Raw genomic sequence first — 27,850 nt, 5'->3', positions numbered from 1 at the left:
TGCTAATTTTACTAGACAAGATGATGAAACTTCGGAACAGAGAGGTTAAGTAACCTGTCCCAGGGCACACAGCTTGTATGTTGTAGATCTGGAATTTAGGTCTGTCTGTCCACAAACCCAAAATCACTAATCTTTGCCTCATGTGTATCACACTACAAGTAAGCATATGTTCACATGTCTGTCTCTCTGTCACCTAAATAATTAACTCCTAGAGATTCAATAGTGCTTTTTTTCTCTGTTTTTATCCCTAGCTGGAACAGCGCCATGGTAGGCACTCAGTAGATGATTTCTGAATTACGTTACATTCTATTTCCTAGAAACAGATAAAGGTATGGTAAGAGCTCGAATCTAGCTGAAGACTAATTCAAATCATGCTTCTGTGTAATCTGGATTTGTAACAATCTAGGTCTGGGTGATTAGCTATTTCATGCCTTCATTTCCTATTTGCATATTGAAGTAAATGATTTAATTCAAATTTAGCACTTTGAAGAGTGCCCTGCACGGAGGAAACTGACCACAAATGCAAGCTGTAATTGTCAATTACAGCTGTTACCTGATGCCCCAAAGTACTTTGCACACACCTTTAGGAATGCACCTTCCCCTGTCCGTTCAGCTAGATCTTGACCTTTCTGAACATGGAGGCCATGCTTTATTTGGGGTTTTGTGCTGTCCCCCTTCAGGACCTGGCAGCATGAGCTCAAATAATGTATTTAAATGAATAAAAAAGCGTTCTGAACTATACCTATTCCGCCATTTGGGGGGGGGGGTGGGCAGCGAGAAGGCTACCGGACAGGGGTTCTCAGTTACCTCTTCTGGTTCCATGCCTATAAGAATGGAATTCCACTGCATTCTGATGCCTCATTTGACCTTTGCTCAGCAGCTAGTTACTGAAGCTAGTTCTCTGGGACCACGCAGGTACATATGTCAAGTTCTCTGCTGAGTGTATTTCATACATCACCCTGTTTTATGGAAATGCAGTATATTACAGTAGTCCAGTGTACTGGAAATACACTGGTGAACTCAGTTGGAAACACTCTTCATGGAGCTCACAGAGTGGAGAACCTCTATGTGCATTCACTTAGATTTTCCTACCTCTGGGAGAGCTCAGGCAGAAAGAGAGCTGAGGGTCTAAGGGCTAGGCAAGAAAAAGAGAAAGACTCTGCAGGAGGCTTCTCCTAGGCAGACTAATGGTGACCCTATCCCAGGACAAAGGCTTTCTGTTCCAAGTCAGTCAGGATTTCCTGATGAGCAACGGGCAGAATCCTGTTCCAACAGCCTTCTGGACAAATCTTTATTTCACATCCTAATACATGTAAAACCACAGCTCTCAGTGCTTATTCCATGTTACAGGTGAAAAATGACAGGCCAACTCTCATGCACAGGGAGGCAGATTTGTTCTCAATTTAAATATCTCTAATGAGATATCTGTCAACAGAGCTGCCAAACAATACAATGAGACACGTGGGGAGGTAATCAGCCCCATCACTGGACTTTTGAACATAATCTGGACAATCATGTGTAAGAGGTATTTCAAAGTATGATTTAAGAGTTTGGCCTTTAGAATCAGGCACATATAAGGTCTAGTCTTACATCTTACTAGCTGTAATTTACTATCATAGTTATTTGGATGAATCAGTTGAACCTCCCTAAGCCTCAATTTCTTCCTCTACTAAATGGTGACAATGAGGACACTACCTTACAGGGTTTGGAGGAATATTAAATGGGATAATGCATGTAAACCATCTATCATAGTGCCTGGTATATTGTAAGTGTTCAAAGACTGCTTTATTTAGTAGACGTGGACTAAATAATGATTCATTTTTTCATTACTATGGTTTTTATTGTTATCGTTTCATGGTAGTGAAAGAAATCCTTGTATTGAATAGAATCCTGAGTAAAAGTTTCTAAAATGACACCCCCCTCCGAAAAAAATTAAGAGTACAGAAGCTAAACCCTTAACAAGAAGTCTAAAACATAAAACAGATTCAAGTACAATTGTTCCAGTTGATTACTCACTTGATTTCCCACCCCTTTTCCTCCATCTTTCCCCTTTTCTATTATTAGTAGTGGTAGTAGTAGAATCAGGATCATTTCACTACAGCTGCCACCGCCACCACCACCACCACCACCACCACCACTACTATCCTGGTGTCTCCTTTATACAAAGTAGCACAGTGCAGTGGGAATAAGCAGATCTGGCTCAAATCCAGGCTGTGCTTCTCACTGTCCTTGTGACATTAGGCGGAACAGGAGGCTAGCTGAGAGGGACAGGGGAGGCCATGCTGAGTCTGCAGTACTAAAGTGTCCTGCTGTACAGAGATCTTGGGGAGATTTCATTTTCTGGTGCTTCCCATCATGCCTCCACTGATCATCTGGCATCTCCTTGACAGCAGGTGCCTGTTGTTTTTTCTCTTTGTAACTTTTTATCACATGGCATAACACTCCCCATTCAAGGAATAATCTCTGGTTGCTGGCTCTGTAGCTGCTAATTTCTAAGTGATGTATTCTGTTCAACTGGAGTGTCTGCTCCACGGAAGCAAAACTGCCATGTCATGAATCTTTAACTCTTTGGCAAAGAAAATAGGAGAAGGAGAAGTAATAACATAACCCTATTATGCAACTGAGAACAATTTTACAGCCTTGAGATATTCACTTCACAACAGTGATTCTCCACCCCTGATGTTGTAACATTCCAGGATGTTTGCTTATTTCTTGAAAAAGAGGGTGGGGTCATCTCAATTTCCGGAAAGTTTTTAAAGCAAAATAAATGAGTCATATTACTTCAAGTCTGTGTTATAACATGCCCAGTGTCACACAGCAAGTTTGAAGCAACACCAGGATGAGAATGTGGGCCTCTTAAACCCTGGGCACCATAAACAGTGGGCTTAATGCTGACAAATTGCCTTGACTTTTGTTCTGGCTGTATTCTCTCCATCTCAAAACAAAAGCAAACAAAAAACATTCGTATTTTTGAGTGACTGCTAAGTGTCTTGCACTGTGCTAAGCACTTTGTATAAACACTCCTATAAATATATTATCCTTAACTGACAGATGAGAAAATTGAGACACAATCCTAATATGTCATTGCCAAGGTCAGTGTTGCCAATTAACTACTGGCATCTACACAATTAACTACTTCTACTATACTGTTTATTTCCTTCACTCTGTTAGATAGATGTGCTCTTTTACCTGCTATTTCCCAGATTTATCCTTTACAAACATGCTATTCTCATGACTAAGAATTTCTTTTCTTTATCTTTCACCACAGTCCACGTGTAGCATTATTCTTTTAAAATGTTTGGCTCAAATAGCACCTCCTCTGTAAAGCCCTCCCTGGTTGCTTCTGGGCAAAACAAGCCTCTCCCACCATGTTGGCATAACAGTTTGCGTGTGTGTGTTGACATGTCTCCCTTGTCAAAATAAATCTGAACTCCACAGTTTTGGGGACACGTCCTTGTCTTCTGTCTGTGCATTCTAATGTGCTTCGTGGTGTGCTATCAATAGAATGGATTCTCCATAGATGTTAGATGGCAGATGAGTAAAATAAAAAAGCTCTAAAGGGAAAAAAATGAGAATTTTATTTCAGTGAATTCAACTGTCAACAAATCCGAGAGGCAGATATGATTATCCCCATTTTACAGCTGAGGCAAACAAGAGAGATGCTGTGAGACATTGGCATAGAATACGGATCTGTATGATTCCCAAAGTTTTGTTCTCTCCTATATGTTAGAAGAAGGAAAGGCACATTTATTGTCACGTGCAGAAGCAGTTAAAGGAGTTCATGGACAAGAAAGAAAGGGAAAGAGAAAGGAGAGAATGACATTAAAACCAATAAGGAAGTTGGAATACTGACAGTTCAAGAAAAAGAGAGAAAGACAAGACTTAACTAGGCAAGAACCAACTTAGTGTCCAATAAGAAAGTGCAAAGAAAGGAGGATTGTGGTGACAAATAGATAGGTTAGGATGACAATGGAATTGCGTTTTAGGTAGATTTTGGAAGAGTTTTTTCTTTTTCTTTTTTTGAAAACTGTTTCAGGAGCCAGAAAGGAGTAAAGGGCAGAGACAGTGAGCTGTAGCAGGCAAAAAAGGAAGAATGATTTGGAGGCAGATGCCGCAGCTCAGGAAGGGAGCAGCTTCCCTGCTGCTTAGGAAGGGAAGTCCCTGGGAGCTCTGGCAGCCTGGTCACTGAGTACACCTCTGCTAGCTATTTGCAGTGGCATATGGATGAAGGATGATAGCAGCTCTATAATGACATAAGGGACAGTTATGGATGGCATTTTACTCCCTGGGAGCTCTGGCAGCCTGGTCACTGAGTACACCTCTGCTAGCTATTTGCAGTGGCATGTGGATGAAGGATGATAGCAGCTCTATAATGACATAAGGGACAGTTATGGATGGCATTTTATGAAAGAAAGTGGGAAGGGATGAGAAACCAGAGGTCTCTGCTATTACCAATCTCCAGTGGTGAAATTTATGCAGAGAGTTTATTCTCAACTGACAAGAATTCACAGATGGTGAGAGGCACAAGGGGTCAGATGGTGCCTTCGTAGCTAACAGTGTAGGAGCCTGTGAGATATCACTGCAAATGTCAGTGTGGGAAAGACAAAAGGATGTGTGCAAGCACTAGTCCAAGAAAGCGTCTGCATTTAGACAAACTTATTCTTCTCCTTAAGATCATTCAACGTGGCCAAGGATACACATTACTGAAACATAGGAGAGCCTTATAAAATGACCTATAGCTTAATTTAGAAGCTTTTTAAATATGTAGGCAAGATGGAAGATATTTTTGGAATCATACAGTAGGGCAAAAAGAGGAACAAATTCTTTAAGGAGTTTTCAATCCAGCATGATAACAACTCCTCACATTTATATAGCACTTGCCTAATTTTTCTCGAATCCTCTGTCTTATTTGATTCTCAAAGCTTCCATAGGAGAAATGACATAAATAATCTTATTCCATAGATAAAGAAATAGAGACCGAGAAGCAAAGAGATCAAAAGACTTGCCATTGTTAAATAGCTAGTCAGTGGTGGAGCCATTTCCTCAATGCAATATCTAGACACCTGCTTCCATAGTCTTTCACCTACCACCAAACTAAGCTGATAGCTGAAAACTTTTCAGAAGTGGGAGAAAGTGAGAAGAGTTATAAATACATGACTAAATCACTACTTGATTAATGCTTCTGTCATTTTTATATAGTATTTGGAGGTTTAAAATGCTAGAACCACATGGTGAGGATGCATGATGGAGTTGCACCTGTAATCATAAAATAGAATTCCTGGAAAGGACATTTACTCCAACCCCATCATTTTATAGATATGGAAAGAGCCTTGCAGAGGTGAACATGCTAGAATGTCAGAGAACTGCCCCAACTCTCAGCAGCCATTTGATCTATTGCTTTCCAATTGGCAGTCTCTCTCATGACATCTTCAAATTTTTTTCCTCATCTGTATACCTCGTATATAATTCATTTTTTCTCTTTTTTTCCCTCTAAATAGTCCCACATTGTAAACTTAAATATATTTTTAAAGGGATCATTGATTCCTAACTATACACAAAACTTTTTACAAATAGAAAATAATCATGAAAATAAACATATAACCATAAAAGATAATACCCTTATTGTCAACCACATAAAATCAATTCATTTATCAACATATCGCACTCTGGAGGATGCTGATTCAGCCTAAATGTCTCATTTTACAGTGGAGAGATGTGAGTCCAGAGAGGGACTCCTAGTAGCAGACCTGTACCCTGTACCACACTACCTCCACCTCTGCTCAGTTACCTGATCTCAGTTAATATGCCAGAAACTGGCAAAGATGTTCCCTACTCTTAGTGGTGCTACACTCTTAGTCCTGGACAAGAAACTGAAAGACCACAGTCAATCCAGCCAAAGATGATGTGTAGAGAGCACACAGCAGTTAGCTGAGCACAGCTGTAGCCAGAGATTCAACCCCTGCCATTAATTTCAACAGTGCCCTTTGCAATAGGAAGTTATTTCAGCAAGTTTTTCCCACTGGGGAGCAGTAGACTCCTCCAGAAGACTCAGGGTCTCAAGATTAAAGGCCAAAACGACTGCATTTTAACCATCAATGCTCATCACTCCACCTCCCCTCAACAATAATGACAAAGAGGTTCCTGGGAAGACTGACAATAGCACAGCAAGTCTGCCTGGATTCCAAGAATAGGAGATCCTGGTGTTTTCCAGAGAAAGACATTTTTGGGAATCTTAATAGTCAATGGCAAGCTGAATACTCAGTTTGAAAACGTGGAGCCAAGTTTTATTTTGATGTATTTTGAACTGAAAAACAAAAAATAAATAAATAAAACCCAAGAATAGGAGATCCTGGTGTTTTCCAGAGAAAGACATTTTTGGGAATCTTAATAGTCAACGGCAAGCTGAATACTCAGTTTGAAAACGTGGAGCCAAGTTTTATTTTGATGTATTTTGAACTGAAAAACAAAAAATAAATAAATAAAACACAATTAGCAGCAAATGCCTCAGGGAGTTCAGGGTAGACCATGATATTTTTCTGGCATAAATTTATGCTGGGTCTCAGCTACCCAGGAGTATGAAGAAGGGAAATTGGCAACATACTAGGAAGAAACTAGGTGAACTAAACAAGTTCTAGGTTACAATGTGTAAGTGGATATAGTCACCTCCTAATTAAACAGGCCAGGACTAGCATCTCAATGAGTCTGATCTGGAGGAATTGAGAAGAATCAACTGTACAGTGTAAAAGAAAGAGACATTATCCGAACAACGAAATGCCTTCTTTCCTTTAACAAGAATGATCACATATTCCATCCTGTTGTCCTTGTCTTGTTGTCATACATGTTAGCAATAAATCTCAAGGATAAAACCATTAACAATATTAAACATTGGGTCTTATCCTCCATTTTCTATTAAAACAGTCATTCCCAAATCTGCCTGAAAATTACTTGGGGAATATTTTAAAATACAGTTTCCTTAGGGTCAGCCTCTTACACTGAATCATAATTTCTAGCAATAAGGATCATAAAGATAGATAGATACTTTCCTAATCTTTGAAGAGAAACCTCTTACCTATCTAAGAAACGAAGTCAAAGACAGCTTCACATACTTTTTTTTTTCTTACTCTTTATTACTATATAGTGCCTCCCAGGAAACCCCTTAAATATTAAGAGTGTTTATTCATTTCTGTGGAGTTGGGAAGACCTCCAAGAAAGAGTCCAAAAGGAAAGATCAGGCTGAGTCTTAAGAAGAAGATGGACCTTCCACTAGCATCTCACAGCCAGGCCCTGGGAAGATGGAGGGGGCAAGGTTTTGGGGAGTCCATGGATAAGACATAGGCTGGGTTATTTCAGGTCAGTCCTGTCTTGCTTGGCCCCGTGGGAGATGGGGTGTTGTTAGTGTGAGACAAGAGCTCAAATTGGCAACTGGCTGTTTTCGATTCAATTACATGGTGACATAGTGTCTTAGGAGCATATAACACAATCCTTTCCTCTGCACGTGGGCTTAATTTTCAACAAAACATTGCTTGCATAAACAACATGTCGCTTCTAAACCCTTATTGCCTTTCCCAGAACTGCTTGCAGCCTTTCAGAAACCCGTTATTTTATAATTATAATAAGACTATTAGGACAGGACAATTTGTGCCAAAAAGCACATTTATACTCAGAATTGTCACTTAGCATTGCCACAGGAGGAATCATCTCTATTTCTGTAAAAACCAAGGATAGTCACAGACTCCGCCTTTCAAACTTTCAAATTCTAGATGGCATGGGAGTTACTGACCTTGTCTAAATTATTCTCCAGTCACTCCTCTGACTACCGCTGGAAGAATAGCCCAGGACACCAGCACAAGCAGTTACACAGTGGAAAGAATGCGGCCCCGGGAATCAGGCCAGCTTGGGTTCACACCCTGATTCTGCTCCTTTCAACTGGAGAATTTACTTTTTGCACCTCAGTTCCTTCATCTGTGGAATGGCACAGCTACTAGTATCTGCATCAGAGGGTCATCTTAACAACCTTACTGACCTTGTCTAAATTATTCTCCAGTCACTCCTCTGACTACCGCTGGAAGAATAGCCCAGGACACCAGCACAAGCAGTTACACAGTGGAAAGAATGCGGCCCCAGGAATCAGGCCAGCTTGGGTTCACACCCTGATTCTGCTCCTTTCAACTGGAGAATTTACTCTTTGCACCTCAGTTCCTTTATCTGTGGAATGGCACAGCTACTAGTATCTGCATCAGAGGGTCATCTTAACAACTAATTAGAAAGATTAAGAAACACGTTCTAAATTATATTGTGAAGATTTCCCAGAACCAAGGTTCGAACCCAAGTCCAACGTATGCATTTGCTAGACTAGTAGCTACATAAAGGGAGTCCCTATAACATTTCTTAAATTTGCATTTTCTGTTATTTAGTAACAATGACCAGAAGAGTCCATGATGGGAATATAAAAATCAAAGTCTCCATCTTGATTTCTCAAAGCATCTGTATTCTTGTTTAATTAGCAAAATTGATTATTAGCATTTTAGATATTGAGATTCTAAGGTTGAGATTCTAAGTCTCAAACTCTCAGTTATCTGGGTGCTCTCATTTAGCCAGCCTAAAATGGAGGTTAATGGTGCCAGTAAGAAACTCAGTCCAAGGGACATATTATCCTGCTCCTCCTTCAGACAGCCCAACTTAAATCCTGTACCAAGGTGCATTGCTAAAGCCAATGTACTCAGACTATATCAGCTTAACCTCCTCAATGAGTTAGTTTTCAATGACATGGCCCTGTCATTTAATGAAGGCATTGAAATAAACAGCTTATTTAAAACCATGTGACATACTGTATAATGGTGAATATCCTAATTACCCTGATTTGAGCATCACATATTGCACACAGGTAATGATATTTAACTGTGTACCCCACAAAAATGTACAATCAGCTATGTTACAATTAAAAAAAATGTGGCAGAAGAAATACCTAAGTGAAGGATGAGCAATAATTGCTATAAATATAGAAACAGCTCAGCCTATCTGGAAGGTAGCTTGGAGAGACGCAGTCTTGGTCCCCTTGTATGAAAGGCCTAGGAGCCTCATGGAAAATAATTTATTCTATCAGAAAAGAGAGTTGAAGTGAGAGAGTCTTAGTTCATCATTGTCAGAGGAAAAGGTTGATTTCAAGTACTGTCTGATCTCTTACACAGCTTATCATCAGTCCAACACCCATTCTTTCACTTGACCTTCATATATGGGTTCTAGTTTTGAGCTCTAGCCATAGCAAAAATAAAATAAAAATGAAGAACAGAAGCATTCAAATCTATACAAAATAGGAGGAATGCATTAGAGAAACCACGTAGCATAGTTGGTTTTTAACATCAGAGAGACTGGGTTGAAATCTAAATGCTGCCATTTACTACCTGTGTGACTTTAGATATGTACTAAAAATCTTAGAGTCTTAGTTTTCTAATTGTGGTGTGGGATTTGGAGGCCTTAACTGGACAGTACATAGGACAACATCACCTGTAGAGACGATGCTTTGCTTAGTCATCAATTAACACACACAGGTGTTGTCCACCTATGGTGTGTCAGGCATTGTTCTCTGTGCTAGAGAAGCAAAGAGTGAACAGATATTCCCCAAGCCCTCAAAGAGCTCCCAAGAAGTCTTGTGAAGACTCTTGTGAGTTCACATGAAACTCTCCAGGAACCTGCTGGTGACTTCTAGAAAGATTACAGAGTCCAGAAAGAGGCTGCGGTCTGACAATCCCATAGGTGCAAGCTGAGTCAAAAAGAAACTGCCTAGTTACAGTTACAGTCATTCCTGTGGTCCCACAGGCTGGGAAAACAGCAATTAGTATAATGCTGTTACTGAGAAGACCACCCAGTATTTCTCCTTGTGTCTTCTTTATGAAGTCCCAGAGGAGTATTCACCCATAAGAATCTTGTTCCTTCTGTTGAATACATATTATTTTCAATCCTTACAGCAACTTACAAAGTAATATTCCCACCTTCATTTTACATTTGAAATAAGCAGAATCTCAGAGAATACAGTTGTTAAGTAGTGAATTTCAGTTTTGGCTTTCTCCACAAGCCGCATTATCCAAAACACGAGTGGGTTCTCTCTGAAGTTAAGGAACTGGAAGACACTATGCTAAAGCTTATTCTCGGAGTCTCTCTTTCCCCTTTCCATTCTTTGTCCAGATTTTCTACTTCTGATTGATTATTGTCTGTGTATACTGTGTTTGAAGCTCCCTCAAGTCTTTCATGGAAAGAAAGGCTTTCATGGAAATAAACCATTCAGTACATATTATATATATATATATATATATATGCATATGCATTTGCTTAATGACTTATGATATCAGTTGAAAAACCCTTGTCTAGTGTTAACCACACAGAGAACAGCAGGGGTTTCACTTCTCATTTTGCCAACTTTAAGCACAAAGCAATGGGGTGTGGTAGAAAACAAGCTTCCCTGAGTGGGCTGGAAACCCAGGTTCAGGACTGGCCACTTGCTTACAATTTACATCATTGAACTTCAGGTTTCACATCAGTGAAACAGGAAAATTAATTCTTGATCTGCTACCTCACCTCGCTAATAAGAGATTCAAATATGGTTATATTTGTGTGACTGTGTTCCAAGTTGTAGGGTATTAGAAAAACTTAAGGCATTCTAATTAGTATTAATTTCTCTCTAATCCACCCTTCATCTCTCTTTCATCCAGAGCGTTTAAATAGCTAAAAAGAGCCAATCCTGGCCCGACTTTCCTTTTTATCCCCCGTGTATTTCTGTCCATAACATTTATTTCCCTTCTTGTCCACCTCACCTGCGATTTCCAGAATTCTCATCTGGGACAGACGACTGACTGGAAGGAAGCCAAAGTTAACCTTGTCTATAGGAAACTCCTTGCATGAGGGTACTTCAAAAAGTTCATGGAACAATTTGTAGTATCTCCTAATTCTATTTTTCCATGAAGTTTTTGAAGTGTCCTTGTATATTTGCTTGAACTAACACACATTTGCAGAATATGTACTTAGATAAGAACACAAGTAATACAGCATGAACATACATAAATTCACACACTTTCAAGCATACTCAGAAACAAAAGCAGACATTTGTGGGTAAGCAATCATGTACAAACACAAGAGTAGAGAACCTTTCTCGAACAGCCATAGACATCCACATCAAATGCACATATTCCCCATGGAATACAATCACACTCTGTTCCATGCAGGTTTGATCACACAAACCCACATGCTCTCCCATTCACAAACACCAACAGGGGCACGTAGAGGCACATTCACAAATGTATACATCTATTTTCACTAGCATGTGAGACACAGAAACACACTCAGGCATGTGCAGCTACCCCAACCATACTAAACCAAATACACTTCGAAACAGTTGCAAACATATTCCTGAGTGTAGTCATATTTCCAATTTTAACAACTGGATTTTCTTCTCTTTTCTCTTTTACAGCTTCATTGAGGTATGATTAATATAGAAACAACTGCACATATTTAACGTATACAATTAGATGAGCTGAGACATATGCATATACCTGTGAAACCATCACAACAATCAAGGTAATATATATATCCATCACCTCCAAAGGTTTCCTGTGTCCCTTTGTGTTTTTTTTTAATTTGTGTGTGAGTGGGTGTGTGTGTGTGTGCGTGCATGTGTGTGTGTTAAGGACATTTATCACGTCAAGGTAATATATATATCCATCACCTCCAAAGGTTTCCTGTGTCCCTTTGTGTTTTTTTTTTAATTTGTGTGTGAGTGAGTGTGTGTGTGTGTGCGTGCATGTGTGTGTGTTAAGGACATTTATCACAAGATCTGCCCTCTTACAAATTTTTAAGTGTATAATACAGTATAGTTTATTATAGGCACTATACTGTACAGTAGACCTTTAGGACTAATTTATTTTGCACAACTGTAACTTTACACCAATTGAACAACAACTCCCCGTTCCCTCATTTTCCCCTATCTCCTGGCTCCTGATAGTCACTGTTCTCTGTTTCTACAAGTTTGACTTTTTTAGTACCTCATATCTGTGGAATCAGGCAGTATTTGTTCTTCTGTGACTGGCTTGTTGCACTTAGCATAATGGCCTCCAGGTTCACCCATGTTGTCACATATGGCAGGTGCTATGGGTTAGATGTGTCCCCCAAAAGTTCATGTATTGGAAACTTAATCTCCATTGTAACAGTGTTAAAAAGGTTGGGAAATCCTATTATGGTAATTGGAAGGTTGGGCTTTTAAGAGTTGATTAGATTGTGAGGACTATACCCTCATAAATGGATTAATCCATTGATGTTTTAGTGGCTGGTCATGGGCATGATTATGATGGCTTTATAAGGAGGGCAAAAGAGAAGCTTAGCTCAGTAGAGTTCAGACCATATTTGTCATGGGACACCCTGCATCACCATGGAAGAAGGTCCTCACCAGATGCACCACCTGGACTGTGGACTTCCTAGCTTTCAAAATTGTAAGAAATAAATTTCATTTCTTAATAAATCACCCACTTTCAGGAACTCTGTTATAAGCAACAGAAACAGACCAACATAGCAGGATTCCCTTTTTAAGGCTGAATGATGTCCCATTGTATGAATATAGCACATTTTCTTTATCCATTTATCTGTCAATGCACATTTGGGTTAGTTCTATGACTTGGTTGTTGCAAATAATACTGCAACAAACATGGGATTGCAGATATCTTTTTGAAATTCTGATTTCAATTCTTTTGAATAAATACCCAAAAGTGGGATTGTTGTATCATATGGTAGACAGATCAATTCCTGCCTCTATGATGTACATAACTTAGTACGTAATAATTTTAGAATGACATGAAGAGAGCCTTTTTAAAGTTTTTTCAGGAACTTCCATACTACTTTCCCTAATGGCTATAGCATTTTACATTTCTACCAACAGTAAACAGTCTAGGAGGTGTCCAATCTCTCCACATCCTCGACAACACTCGTCTTGAGATATATATCAGGCCTTCTGTCTAACTGGTGTGTGGTGATATCTCATTGTGATTTTGATTTGCATTTTCCTGATGATGTCTTCATTGCTCTTTCTTTGAATGTACCATTTCTGGGGAATTGGGTGACCGTGTTTTTCTAAGAATCCCCTTACCACAAGCCCCATTAACCCTGAGCACTTTGCTTTCTCAGTGATAACATCCACTCTTTCCTAGCTGTGGTCAAGGAGTGATGCCCAACAAGAAACAGCAGCATGTACTCCCTACCTTGAATTGTTTCACAAGCATGTCTCCTGGCAGTGGGGAGGGAGGACTCCCAGCCCTCTATGTCCCCTCAAAGGGATTCATCATTCCATCAAACAACACTCATTCTGAGAAGAAACTTCTGCTGCAACTCATTTCAGGTGGTCACCCCAGCTATATCAGCCCATATATTTCTGGAATCATCAAGAAAAAGTGACCTCCTGGGGTCATCCCATTTCTTTTCCTGCCTCTAGCCCAAATTGTTTAGTATGAGATAAGAAAGTTAGACTTTTCACCCCCCTATTTTTAAAAGTGCCCCTTTCAACCAAATTATTTTTAATGCTGCCTCTATGATGGTCATAACTTAGTAGGTAATAATTTTAGAATGACATCAAGTGACAAAGTGATAGAGTGTATTTTACATACTTGCTTGAAAAATAGTGGTTAAATATGAAAATTTCGAGCATGTCTCTAACAACCTTATTTATGATGTCAGTTTATAGACAGGACCTGAAAAATGAGAACTGGATATATATAAAAAATGCATCAGGGATTATTAGTTAATAAATAGAACATACTAAGGAATGACCAAGATATTTCTGAGCATGTGTTTAAAAGGTTTCCTTAGGAATTAGTTACAAGACTTTAGCATTTGTAAAAAAACTGACTTAAAATGGAAGGGGGATCCTGGGTCAGAAGCCTCCTGACTCATCAAGCAGAATTTAAATTGAAAAGGGAAAAGTGAGCAAATACCCAGTTCAGCTGAAACTACCAAAACTGTTTTAAGATGGCTAAAATGCAATACATGATGTGGTTTACATTCGAAAGACTCAGGAGGAGAATAATATCCCTTTCTGCTCTCACTGGGACCCAGTCTCTAAGTTCTATTCCATTTGATGAGATAAGAGTTGAACTGACTTTCTCTATCATGAAGCCTTGGCTGAGTTGATTGACATATCCACCTGGAAAGACTCCATATTTTAGCCTAGTATTTATTCCCTCTGCTCTGTAAACTCCATGAGATCAGTAGTACCGTTGTCTATCTTGTGCACTACTGAATCACTTGCCCTTAGCATAATGCCTGGAGCAGTGCAGCATTTAATACTTGTTAAATGAACAAGTGTTGGGTCCAGCTGGACAAGAAGCACCTCACAGTTTTTTCCTCCTCAGGTGGAAGTGGTTGCTTCGTACTGGCTGTTTTCTGAATCCACTTTTCCTTCTGGACTCCTTGCTTTACCATCCAGCAGAGCTTTTCTCAGTCGTCTCCAGAAGATGGGCCGCCACAGGACATTGTCCTCCCACTCCAGGTAAGTGTTCCTGCTGAGAAGACGATACAGCTCCACCTGCTGCCGCAGCAGGGACTTTTCCACCTTCTGCAGGACAATGAAGATGATGCCAGAGCGACTGCTCAGAAACTGCCAGGTCTGAGCAATCTCATACTCAAAGATACACCAGCGGCTCTGTATGAAGTGCTGGGACACCACAACAATAACCTTCCGGCTTTTGTGGAAACCTTCCTGGATGATGTTGGCGGCGATGGCCACACCTGGAATAAAGTCTCTGTAGTGAAGGCAGAGATGAAAGGGGGGCACCCCTTCTTCTAAATTTTTTACGAGCTCATTCCTCACCCAGTCCTCATCCTGGCTCGAGTAAATAACAAAGGCATCATAGATGCTTTCCCCTCTACCGTACTTTTTGCAGCCAGCAAGAAGCATCAAGTGAAAATAGAACTTATAGACTAGAGCTACTACAACAGATACCACAAGCACACTGAGCACTGACACACTAATAATGGTCTTGCTCATGTGACAGGTGGCATTCCTAAAAGCCAGCACAGGCATGTCCTTCATATCCAAAGGTGTCAAACATACCATTTGTTCAACTTCCACCAAGAGCTGCCTCTGGTCTTTGACCCACTGCAGAAAGCTCTGGTGTTCACAGGCACAAGCAATATTATTCTCAGTAAGATTTAAGAGAGCTAGACTACGTGGAAGATGCTGTGGTTCTTGTACGTTGGAAGCCACTATGCGATTGAAACTGCAATCCAGGACCTGGAGGGAGTACAGATGTTTATAAGGACGTATATCCAATGACAAGAGGTTGTTGTGACTCATATTTAGTATCTGCAGTCTGGGGAGTGAGTCAAATGCTCCCTGGGACACCTGTTCCAGTAGACACTCCGAGAGGTCCAGGAAGGTCAAGTTAGTCAGCTTTGTGAAGATATTTGGAAGGAAGTTATCCTGGAAAGAATTGCCAGCCATTTTCAAGATTTGGAGATTAAATAGACCATCAAAGATGCCATGGAAAACAACTCGAGTGTGCGTATAAGAAATGTCAAGGTAAATGAGGTTGTTGAGTGATAGAAACACTGGAAAATCACTGCTCTGTTTCAAAGTGGAATGCCGGAAGTCCAGATATTCTAGTTGTTCTAAGCCCAGGAAATTTGAACTCATGGAAATAATACCATTGAAGCTCAGATCTAAATGCTTCAGTTTGGCTGTCTTTAAATCAGCATAAGAACAACAACCCTTGAAACTCAAGCCATTTCTACTGAGATCTAAAATCTCAAGATTTGGTAGGTGAAGTTCTGCAAAGGTGTCCCCACCTTTGTTGGCAGTGAAAATAAACCTTTTGAGAGAAATGTGCTCCAAAGTGGGAAACTTTTTCAATTGACAATTAACCAATTCTAAAGATTCCCATCTGAAATTTTTAGGTATGCCTTCTAGCCTGTCAAAATTCAGACTCACCAGAGAAATGGCAGAAACATTTGCCAAACAATTAAATAAGTCAATAATATTATCCTGGGATGTATCTAAGAATGCTAACCGGAATTCTTTAATGATCAAATTGCACAGTCCCTCCAGGGAAGATTTTTCAAAATCTTCCACTTTCCTTTCATTTTTAAATTCTCCCAGAACTAACCGATGGACTTCTAAGCCAGCCAGACCTTGAATACAAATTTTCATTACATTTGTACTATTAAAATTACTTCTCAAAGTCAGTGCATGAAGCTTAATTTCCTTAAAAGCACCAGGTTGGATAAAGTCTATTGGGTTCAGGGACAGGTCTAAAGAGAGGTTGAGTAGGGGCATTTCATGTAGAACCTTCAAGTCTTTATGATAAATATTTTGAATCCTGTTTTTAGAAAGGTCCAAGTGCTCCAGGATGGGCAAATTAGAAAAATATTTGGGTAGCTTGAAAGAATGGATAAGATTGTGAGCCACATTAAGCTCTTTCAAGGTTTTGAGATGTCCGATGGGGAAGTTCTCTAGAGAGGCTAAGTTTATCTCCACAACCACCAGCCTCTGCAAACTTGATAGTCCGGAAAAGGCTCCCGAGGCTAAACTCTGGATAGGGTTCCCTGTCAATACCAAGGTGGAGAGGTGGTTTAGGCCCTGATATGCATCATCTTCAATCATATGAATTTCACACCTATAAGGAAAAGAGATACAGATTTTATAATATTTCTGCTAAATAAAAACCCCGAATAGAATAACAATCCCAGTCATTTAGATTGTCATTCAGATGTGATGGGTGATATGATTGTGAATAGGCAAGACATCAAGCAGGACAGAGGATGATGATGTGACAAATAAGGAACCTCACAGATTCAGTCTTATCATATTGGCCGCAATGATAAATTCTTTTTGTCACATAAGGCACACATGCTAAGCAAAGACAACAAATCCATCATAAGGAAATCAGTTAAAGATCAATAATTAGGGCACATAAAGATTGTGTGGTTGATAGAGTACATAATACCCTTGGATCATGTTTACCCACTTCCTGCCATGCATAATTGTGTTTCTACATCTGATTGGTACAGATGATGTGGATAGTTGCTACTTGTTAGCCATGATAAGTGACTGATGAATGTTAGTTTCAAAGATATAAAAAATTATATATATGTGTCATGCATATTCTTAATGCTTATGAAAAGTTCTGCATATATGATAGATACTTGAATGTTGTCATTATCACAGGTAACATAGGTAATTGGTGATAGGAATGGATTTTGTGGAAGAAAAAATGTGTACTATGAGTTTGCATAAAGGGAACTGATCTAAAGTAGGGAGATCAAAGCAGGATTCTCTGAGAATGCTGAAGTTGAAATTTGAAAGATGAGTAGGAGTTAAAGAAAAAAGAAGGTGAAGTAAACAGCAGATACAAAAGCTCTAAGGTAAGCAGCAGCCATAATATATGTAGGTACCATGAGAAACAGCTTCCATGGCTAGAATACAGAGAAGGAATTGGAGGGATGTGAGATAGGGGTGTGGAGAAAGGAGGTTCTAAATAAGGCAGGGGCTTACAGGCCAGATAAAGGGTTTTGAATTTTATCCCAAGAGAAATGGATGTCATGCTATATACAATGTTCATAGAGATGTACTAGGGGCAGGGCTCTTATGCAGCCAAGAGCAAGCCAATGATAAACTCCAGTTAGCATTGCAAGTGCATGTCAGTTATGATTGGCAAATGATTTACGATGTTCCCCAAATGTCCTATCCCCTTCAATAGGTCCATGGATAACAAAAGCACTTTAGCGCAACCTTTTGTATTTATTGGCAACTGGAGAGAGGGTACTGAGTGCAGTAGAAAGAACTCCAGAAAAGGGGGAAGACAGCTGAGTATTTGTACCTCTGCCATCCTCTCTTTCCATGTAATTCTGGGAGTCCCTTTTCTTCTCTGGGCTTCAGTTATCACATTTTTAAATGAGGCAGCTGAACTCAATTATTTCTCAAGTTCTTTTTATTCAGTTACATAATTTCATAGCCCATAATCTTATGTATTTATTGCTGTATCCAGTAGGTATAACTGGAAATGTCTTGCTTTGTGTCTCATGTCTCTGTCTCATTACACAGGGCTTACAGCTTTAGAGAAGTATAGTGTTACGACAAGGAGGTTTAACTTGGAGGAAGGAAAGGCAAACTTGAATCTCTGGTTTGCAGCTACATTAGTCCGTTTTTGTTGCTTATAATAAAATACCTGATTTATAAAGAAAAATGATATTTATTGCTTACAGTTCCTGAGGCTGGGAAGTCTAAAGTCCATCTGGTGATGGTGAAAGTGACGCAGGGGTCTCACATTGCAAGAAGGTGGAAGCAGAGAGAGCTGAGAGAGCAAGAAACAGACTCTCCTCTTCTCTTTAAAACCCTCAGAACCACTCCTCTGACCACTATTTTTAATCCATTCACTACTGCGTGGTCCTACAATCAAATCACCTCTTTAAGTCTCCACCTTTCAATTACCATAATAGGATTTCATACCCTCTTAGCAATCACACTGGGGGCTAAGTTTCTAATACATAAAACTTGAGGGACACATTTTAAGCTTCAGGGAGTTTTGGGGGAACATAATTCAATCCACTACAGCTGCCCACAAGCTATGTGAATATAAACAAGTAACTTAAACTCTTCAAGCCTTTGTTTCCTCATCTGTAAGACAGAGAGAGAAAGAGAGAGAGAGAGAGAATTCTTTATGGACAAAAAAAATGTTCTGCCTGGTCTATCACAAAACATTCTTAAAGGACTAGTTGTGTTACTGTATGTGAACACTGTATGAAAAGGCAAAGGATATTTATTGTGCTATTGCTTGTTCTTGCCCTAATTCAGAATTTTCTATGGGCTAACCAGAGGGGAAGCTGGCTTCTCTCTATGCACATACTTAAGGCCGCTGAGGAAAGTTCCTTGGATATATGATGGATAGAAGATGAATTATAAGGAGCATTTGTTTTGTTTTGTTTGGCAGCTGGCTGGTACAGGAATTTGAACTCTTGACCTTGGTGTTATAACAACATGCTCTAAACAACTGAGATAACTAACCAGCCCAGGAACATTGTTTGATGAGAAACTAGTTCTTGTTTTAAAATTGAGGAGTGTTGGGTCTAATTCAATATGGTTCTTGACAAAATTCTTACTCAGAAAACTGAAATTTAGAACCAAATTAAATGCTATAATAATAATATTTAATACTTACAAAATATACTTTATAAATATATATATATATATATATAACATGTTGGTATTCATTACCACATTTAACCCTGTGGGGTAAGTTTTATTATTTCCATTTAAGAGATATGAAAACTGAGACTCAGGGAGATGAAATGACATGCCTCAGGTCACATGGTTAGAAATGTTGAAGGAGGACTTGGCTCAGGTCTTCTAACCCCCACAGGGTTCTATGCTACTGCCTTTAAAATGTGCCATTCTTTTTTTGTTATACTCTGTCAGTGTTCAAATTAGAGTACAAAACATCAGATGCTTACTCTTCTACAGAAATATCTGCTTTAAAAAGGATTTTCAGGTCCGAGCCCGTGGTGCACTCGGGAGAGTGCCTCGCGGTAGCGCTCCCGCCGCGGGTTCGCATCCTATATAGGGATGGCCGGTGCTCGCTGGCTGAGCGCAGTGCGGCCCCAAAAAAGACAAAAAAAAAAAAAAAAAAAAAGGATTTTCATACTATGGCCTTAGTCTTTATCAAGAATTTCTATAATGAAAATATACATATAATGTTTCCGCATTTTTCGCAAACCATTATAGAGAATATGGTCTATTATTTAGTTCAGTTTTTTAACAAGGCCCCTGATAATGAAAACCCTTTTAGTATTCAGTTCCCTCCAAAAAAATTATAACTTCCCCTGCCCCATTGAATGATATTCTTCCCTGCATTAAGAAAAAAATATCTTAGTCACTGTTCCCCGCCCACAGCAGATGTTTTTCTTGATCTTGACATCTTTCTTTTTGGGTTACTTGCCTCTTCCTAATTTCTTATCCTCTGACCCACTTTCAATATTGCAGACATTATCGGAATCCCACTCAGTTCACAAAATCTTTCTTGACCACCTACCAACCACAGAGGAAACTCCTCTTCTGTACAACACAATTTGCTATCTCTAGTTTGCACATAGTTTATCACCTACTGTTGTATATCACCATCCTTATCTCAGTTTCAAAACCCAGAAAGTCTGAATTAGTTACCATGTACTGAATGTTTACTATGTGCCTAGCACCATGCCCAGGACTTAAACATATTAACACTTTCAAGAGGATATGCCCTTTTTAATAACAGGGGCAGTATATTATAGATCAATATACTTTAGTTTTCTAGCAAGAGTGTACAACATATAGCAAGTAGCCAATTCACATCTGCTGATGAAAGACTTTAAGTTAATTTTCTTTCCTGAATTTAAAAAAAAATCCAAAGGTGAAATTCTCCTTAGAAATTGTCTCGTCCAACTGCCCATTGTACAGATGAGAAAACTGAGACTGAAGAAGAATGAAGGAGAATGAAGGTGGCTTGCCCAAAGTTACATAGCAAGTAAGACATTTGTTGAATAAATAAATAAGTGAATGAAGGTGAGACTCCACTAACTAGGCTTTCTGGCCCAAGAATGAAATCATACAACAATGAACATCTCACCGTGTGCAGTATGTAAAAGCTCATTCATTACCTGGATAAATCCAGCACTTTCAGTTCTGTGAAGTTGGAGAAGCTATGGCTGCCTAAGCGCTTCAGGGGGTTAAAGCTCAGGTCCAGGTTCTTGGTTGAGGAAGGGATGTTATCAGGGATTTTGTAGAGATTCAGGTCCACACATTGGTAAGTACTGTTAGGAACCACCTGCAATGATCACACATTAAATGTGGTGTCTTACTGCAGGCACCTCCAACTCCCCTCTTCTAGACCAGAGACTGGTGGCCTCTGGTACAGGACACCAGCACAGGACCCAGTCAAACTTCTTTCATCCATCCATCTTTCTATCCATTTATTCATACCTTAATTCATTCATTTATTCATTTATCCATTCATTTCATACTTATAAAATGTCTTACTCTAAATTAGGAAGGAAAAAGCACCTTCTATGTACTCAATGTTCTAACCTTTAACAATAAAAACATTTAGCAAGGAGCAATGGAATCACGTGGTGAAGGGCTGAGGCGCTAGGGTCCAAAAGTTCTGGGTTTCATACCACCTCTTCTGTGTGATTTGGGGCCGTCTCTTTTTTCATCCTCAGTGAACCTCATCTTATCATATGTAAAATACAGGTAATAAAATAACCAATATCATTCTAACTCCACCCCCACCCCCACATTGTTTACAACTTGAAAAGACCACCAGTCAAGATGCCCAGAATTTCCCTAGCCGTAGCCCAATTTTTGACAATTGCATTTTCTCCCTTCGCTCATTGACCTACGAGCAAAGAGACACAGAAGTGGGGTCGGAGGTAGAAATCTTTGGAGTGCATGGATTCCAGTTGTGGAACTTAGTTAATTAGGTCAAGTGCTTTATGCTTCCCTGGTTCCTGTGCTGGTTTCTATCCTACTTTCCTCCATATTTTTGTAAGCCTCATTGTCTAACCTCCTACTTAATTTCTAAATTCTCTGATTTCCTTCAACAAAATTCCTTTCTTAAGCTAGCTAATTTTGGTTTTTGGTTGTTTAAAACCAATAGAATCTGTTTAAAGGATTAAATGAGATAAGTTATTTAAAGAGCTTATCTCAAAGCCTACTATAGTGTAAATGATCAATAAATGTTAACATTAATTATTATTAGTGGTTATTAATCCTTCACCATATGCCAGCATTATATACTTTAACTTAATCTTCAAACAAACCTTTTAAAGATGAAGGAAATAGAAATTCAGAGAGATGAAATAATATGCACAAAGTCACAGAGTTCATACTTTCAGGTCCTCACTTCATTTGCATGTCTGCTTAAACGTTACCTGTTACAGGAGCCTTGAACACAATACCAGTTGATAGAGAATGATGTTGTCAGGCACCCCTCTTTTACTATCTTTTATTTTCCTTCACATGATGTTTTGCCATCCAACTTTATGTTGTCTATGTGATTGTTTCCTATGTATTGTTCATCTCCTGCAGTGGATTGTAAGCTTTGATGGTTTTGCTTGCTGCTTAGTCTCCAGCACTCAGAGTGATACGTGGCAAATACTTGACACTCAGCAAATGTTTGTTAAATAAATGAATAACTAATTGAATGGATGTTTGCTTAAACCCAAATTATAGGCATTTTCTTCTTCTTTTTTTTTTTTTTTTGTCTTTTTTCATGTCCGGCAACGGACCGCAACCCTCAGTGTCGCACCCGTACTGGACCGGGACCGGCAACGGGATCGCAACCCTCCGTGTTGCTCCCACGCCTTGCTCAGTCAGCGAGCGGGAACTGGTCTGTATGTGGGATCCGAACCCTCAGCGGGAGCGCCGCCGCGCTTCCCAAGCGGTGCACTGTAGCAGTGCGCCACCGGGCCAGCCCGGCATTTTCTTCTAAGCTCTATGAGCAATATAAAGACAAACACGATATGGCTCCAAACTTCAATGAACTCAGTCTAGAGTAAGAATAACTGTTGGTGGGACTGTAAATTAGTACAACCATTATGGAAAACAGTATGGAGTTTCCTCAGACAACTAGAGAGAGAACTGCCATGTGATCCAGCAATCCCACCACTAGGTATACATCCAAAGGAATGGAAATCATCATGTCAAAGGGATACTTGCACTCCCATGTTTATTACAGATCTATTTACAATAGCCAAGAGTTGGAGCCAACCTAATGCCCATCGACAGACAATTTGATAAGGAAAATACAGTATATATACTCATTGGAATACTACTCTGCCCCCAAAAGGAATAAGATTCTCCCATTCACAGGAACATAGATAAACTTAGAGAAAATTATGTTAAGTGACATGAGCCAGACACAGAAAGAGAAATACTGCATGTCCTCAGTCATAAAGGGAGCTAAAGGAAGAAAGAAATAGATAGAAACAAACAACAATCACAATAATATGTTGAACGTCTGAAAAAAAGAGAACAGAAGTGTGGTTATTAGAGGTGAGACAGGGGAGGGGAACTGGGGTTAGTGAGAAATTGGTTAAGATCACAAAGATCGGTTATGTTTTGTAAACATGAGTATACTAATTATCCCAATTTGGTCAGCATATATTGTACACAGGTATTGATACTCAAATCTGTATACCACAAATATGTATAATCAATTATGTTTCAATTTTTAAAAAACTATCAAAAAAAAAAAATAGAAGCAAAACTGGCTGTCTAAAAGAACCATAAAACAGTCTTGGAAAATACGTATACCACAAATATGTATAATCAATTATGTTTCAATTTTTAAAAAACTATCAAAAAAAAAATAGAAGCAAAACTGGCTGTCTAAAAGAACCATAAAACAGTCTTGGAAAATATGTCCTCTGGTTCAGAGAAAGTAGAGATCAGTTCTGAATCCAGGGAAGGCTTCCTAGAAAAGGAAGATCTAAAGATAGGTCTTGAAAGATGAGTAATATTTGGGTACATGGAAAGCGGAAGAACTACATTTCTTAGGAAGAGAACAGCTTGATCAAGGGAGGGGTGGAAAACGAATTCAGATCAGCTGACGAATGGAGAAAGTAGTGAAACCTAGGCCAGAAGGGAAGTCACAGCCAAATCAGGAAGGCCTTAGGCTTTGTCCTGCAGCAATTATTTCAATCACTTAATACATATAAACTGAGCAGCTACTATGTGCTAGACACTGAGAGTAGAGTGATAAATAAAACTAGTGATGCTGCTGCCTTCCTACAGGTTCCATTCCAAAGGGGAAGACAGGCAATGAACAAATAAACAAAAACACCTAATGATGAGCTATGGAAAAACTAAGGCAGTATATATAAGAGGATAAGAGGTGAAAAAGCAGGGGCTGGAGAGTTCTCCATGGAACAATCAAGGAAGACTGCCCTGAGGTGGAGATATTTAAGCAGAGATCTGAATGAAGTGAAAACATAAGCCATGAAAATGACTAGAGCTGCACTGTCTAGTACGGCAGCCACACACAGCCCCACACAGCTCTTGAGCATGAGAAATGTGGAAAGTCTAAACTGAAATGTGTGGTGCATGTAAAATATATTCTAAGGTTCAAAGCCTTAGCACCCAAAAAAATCAAAATATCTTATTAATAGTACTATTAATACACATATATCAATAGTACACAATATATGTAATATATAGAAAACATTTTGAAATAATATTTTGAACATATTGGGTTAAATTAAAATATTATCAAAATTAAGTTAACTTATTTCTTTTTAATTTTTTAATGTGACTACTAGAAAATTTAAAAGTATGTATGTGGCTCACATAATACTGCCATTGGACAGCACTGATCTAGGAGAAAAGCATTTCAGGTAAAGGAAACAGTCAGTACAAAGGCCCTGTGGTAGGAAACTGCTCTATTGGCGATGGAGAGTTTTCAGAAGTTTTTGTAAGAAGAGTAATTTGTTATATCCAAGCCTAGGGAAAAAACAACAGATAACAAGCAAAGGTGTGCAGAATGGATTAAATAAGTATCAAGGTTATGGAATTAGGGCTGCCCTAGGGTGGCACTGAGAGGACATGAGGAAACGGACAGGATCTAGGAATTGACAGCATCAGGTGCATGGGGAAAGGGGGAGTCAAGGGTGGCTGTAGTTTTATCCCAGGGTGACCCAGATTGGAGGATCTATTAATGACAGGAGGTACATGGAGAGGAGGACAAGTAGTAGGAATGTGGGCGGGAAATTTGAGATAATAAATTATCTTTGTCACATATTAAAGTGCTATTTTCTCCCATGTCCTCAACTTCAGGACTCCAGCTAGCTAGGCCTCTCTTGAGTTTTCTGACCCTGCATCACCCTAAATCATTTTCTTAGCTGCTCAATCCTATCATGGATTTCTAAAGCAACTGGAAAGTCCGTGCAGGGGAAAAACAAAAGAGATTCATCCTAAATGAGATTACCAACCAGCTCGCTGGTATTCCACTTAGAAAGAAATCGTTGCACTAGCTGACATTTTTCATGGTTCTCTCTCTGTTTTTCTTCCCTGTTTGTCTCTCTCTTTATCTCTTTTTTGTCTCTCTTTTTCTTTTCCATCTTATTTTGTTTTATCTCATTATTTTATTTTATTTTACTTTACTTTATTTTATTTTATTAATTTCCTCTGGAACAAACTAAATGACTGGTACAGAAGTCTGAAATCCATTTAGAAAGTTCTTTTGTGAAAGACAAAAAAAAGCCATCTTCTTCCTGATATTGAAAGGGGCAGAGCGCTTAAAACAGAGTGTACAAACCACCAGTGAAAAGAAATGACACTGAAGCAGGCTTCTTACAACTCTCTACTGAGGTGCACATCATTATTAATTCTCTTATAGATGTGAAAACTAATCTCAGAGAGGTTTAATAACTTCTGCAATGTCACACAGCCGGGATGTCACAGAACAGGAATTTTGAACAGGTCTATGTAACCTAAAGCACCTATTAGCACTCAAAAGTCCTTGGCTTCCTGTCAATGCCCTGCAACAATGAGTGATTTAGTGCCTGTGGCTTCTCACATCTTTAAGGTAATTTAACTCCTTTTTGCAAAATAAACTAACCAGGGCACTCAGTGGGAAGTTCTGGGCAGGGAGCATTTTTTCAGAAGCAAGGGAAAGCTTGCAGGAGATCAGCTGACCCCAACCACGTACCTCCACGCAGGGCTCCCAGCTTTCGGGCCTCAGGCAGGAGAGGAAGGCCATGGCTGGGATCAGAGTCCCAGCCAGGCGTGAGGGAGGCATCATCCTGGCATTTTCTGTGACCAGCAGTGGCCGTGTGAAAAGGTGACGCGCTGTAACCGCCTGGCCGGGCAGAGCCTCCGAGGTGCTTGTACCTTCTCTCCTGGATCGGTGCCCCACAGCAATTAATGTATTCAAAGCAGTTATGAGTTAAAGGGCAAGAGGAAGTGAGAGTGGCAACCTTAGCATTCTGGACTTTTGTTTCTCTAATATTTATCTCCCCCTCACAGGAGGGGAAGTTAGAAGAAGAAGAAGAAAAAACGTCTGCAGACCAGCGGCTGAAGTAACAGCAAGAGGAAGCTGGCTTTGATCCCAGGAAGTCATCTGACCTCCTGGCTTGGTGAGTTTGGGAAAATACTCAGACTCTAGGACTATTTAGGACGACAGTGCTTTTTCAATTTTGTTTTAGTCCTGAAAATTTACTATTTGCATTATTTGGCTGTGGCTGCCATAACAAAGCACCACAGACTGGGTGGTTTAAACAACAGAAATTTATTTTCTCATAATTCTGGAGGCTTTAAGTCTGAGATCAAGGTGTCAGCAAATATGTCTGTGTCTTAATCTCTCCGTCTTATAAAGATACCAGTAATATTGGATTAGGACCCACCCATTGGACCTCATTTTACCTTTATTACCTCTTTATAGACCCTGTCTCCAAATACAGTCACAATCTGAGGTACTTGGGGTTAGTACTTCAACATACGAATGGGGTGGGGGGCACGATTCAGCCCATAACACTTCTTCTTGTGAAGAAACTTACATCTATAAAACTGATCGGAAATAAAGCTCCAGTGAAACACAGTTTTAAAAGTACAGGAAGACTGGGGAAGTTTGAGATTCAGAATCAAATACACCAAAGTTCAAATCCAGGCTGGTGACTTAGGACTGTTTTGGTGTTGTTCAAGTTACTTCAACTATTGAGCCTTAAGCTCTGGTCTGTGAAAGGGGATAATAGTTGTTAATCACAACAGAAGGTCATATTTATGAAATTCATAAATGTAAAGCTTTTACACAGGTAGTCACATTACAGGAGCCTCCCAAGCCTTTGTTTTCTGGTCTTTAAAGTAATCACATTAGGGGCCGGCCCGGTGGCGCACTGCTGCAGTGCGCCGCTTGGGAAGTGCGGCAGAGGGTTCGGATCCCACATACAGACCAGCCGCTCACTGGCTGAGCGAGGTGCGGGAGCAACACCGAGGGTTGTGATCCCGTGGCCGGTCCCGGTCCGGTACGGGCGCGACACTGAGGGTTGCGATCCATTGCTGGTCACGAAAAAAGACAAAAAAAGGAAAAAAAAAAAAAGTAATCACATTAGCCTTGCATGATTGAATTAAGCTAACTTACATAAAATACCTGGTCTAGCACATGGTTCATCATTGCATTCCTTAAATGATAGCTCCAATGATGATTAAAAATGTGAATAAAATGGGGGTCATAATATGTACCTCTGAGGATTGTCATGGGATTAAATGAACTGCCATTTATAAAGCTTTTAGGACACTGTATTGAAAGTAGCAAATGCAATGTAAGTTTCTTTCAAATAATAGCATAGTTTAAAATGAGGATGTTCATAGAATGAGCACCTAGCGCTGCATGATTCTGCTGAGCACACCTTGGTAGGTCAGACCCCGTGGGCTGGTGCTCCCCTCCACACCATGGAGGGGTGACAATTAGCTTTGTATCTCATGAATATTCATAACATAAATGAATGAATGAATGAATGAAATAAAATGAGGATGTTAGTGGTACTGTGCCCTAGATTGTTCTACTGAGACGTCCTGCAGGCACCTAAGTCTAACATGTCTAAGACAAAACTGCAAGAGAGATTATCACAGGAGACTTGAGAACAAACTCTCGCAGCCTCCTTCAACATACTTGTAAAATTAAGCTAATCATAGTCCCCATGTCAAAACTTTGTTTTGATGATGAATTGAGACTATTTATGTCAAGATGTTAGAGCAGTGCCTGGCACAGAGTAGGTGCTCAGTAAAGTTTAGTTCTTTGGAAAGTTAATCTTGTTTCACTCCCACATAGTCATCCAAGTTGGAAAACTCTTT

General features: G+C 39.6%; 1 protein-coding gene across 2 annotated transcripts; it reads right to left on the bottom strand.

Moving 5' to 3' along the window:
• Positions 1–13,816: 13,816 nt before the first annotated feature.
• On the bottom strand, positions 13,817–26,130 carry TLR4 (toll-like receptor 4). Of its 2 annotated transcripts, none has more exons than XM_008587290.1 (3): positions 25,710–26,130; positions 20,662–20,828; positions 13,817–16,646 (listed from the first exon to the last, which is right to left on the bottom strand). In XM_008587290.1, the coding sequence occupies exons 1-3, from the start codon at positions 25,800–25,802 to the stop codon at positions 14,381–14,383; spliced, it is 2,526 nt and encodes an 841-aa protein (XP_008585512.1). In that variant the 5' UTR covers positions 25,803–26,130; the 3' UTR covers positions 13,817–14,380. The 2 variants fall into 2 exon arrangements, with proteins under 2 accessions (XP_008585512.1, XP_008585522.1); XM_008587300.1 differs by having other exon boundaries at positions 25,716–26,130.
• Between the last annotated feature and the right edge of the window lie 1,720 nt (positions 26,131–27,850).

Source organism: Galeopterus variegatus, unplaced genomic scaffold, assembly GCF_000696425.1.
Source record: "Galeopterus variegatus unplaced genomic scaffold, G_variegatus-3.0.2 Scaffold117, whole genome shotgun sequence".
In the NCBI taxonomy this organism is placed as follows: Eukaryota; Metazoa; Chordata; class Mammalia; order Dermoptera; family Cynocephalidae; genus Galeopterus; species Galeopterus variegatus.
This window is presented reverse-complemented; position numbering and strand designations above follow the sequence as displayed.

Bases quoted from the DNA above. Each gene is read 5' to 3' on its own strand.
- TLR4 (XM_008587290.1), bottom strand. From the start codon at position 25,802: ATGATGCCTCCCTCACGCCTGGCTGGGACTCTGATCCCAGCCATGGCC. The intron at 20,829-25,709 runs GTACGTGGTTGG...TGATCATTGCAG, and splicing joins GCTGGGAGCCCTGCGTGGAG to GTGGTTCCTAACAGTACTTA. The intron at 16,647-20,661 runs GTAATGAATGAG...TTTTCCTTATAG, and splicing joins AAAGTGCTGGATTTATCCAG to GTGTGAAATTCATATGATTG.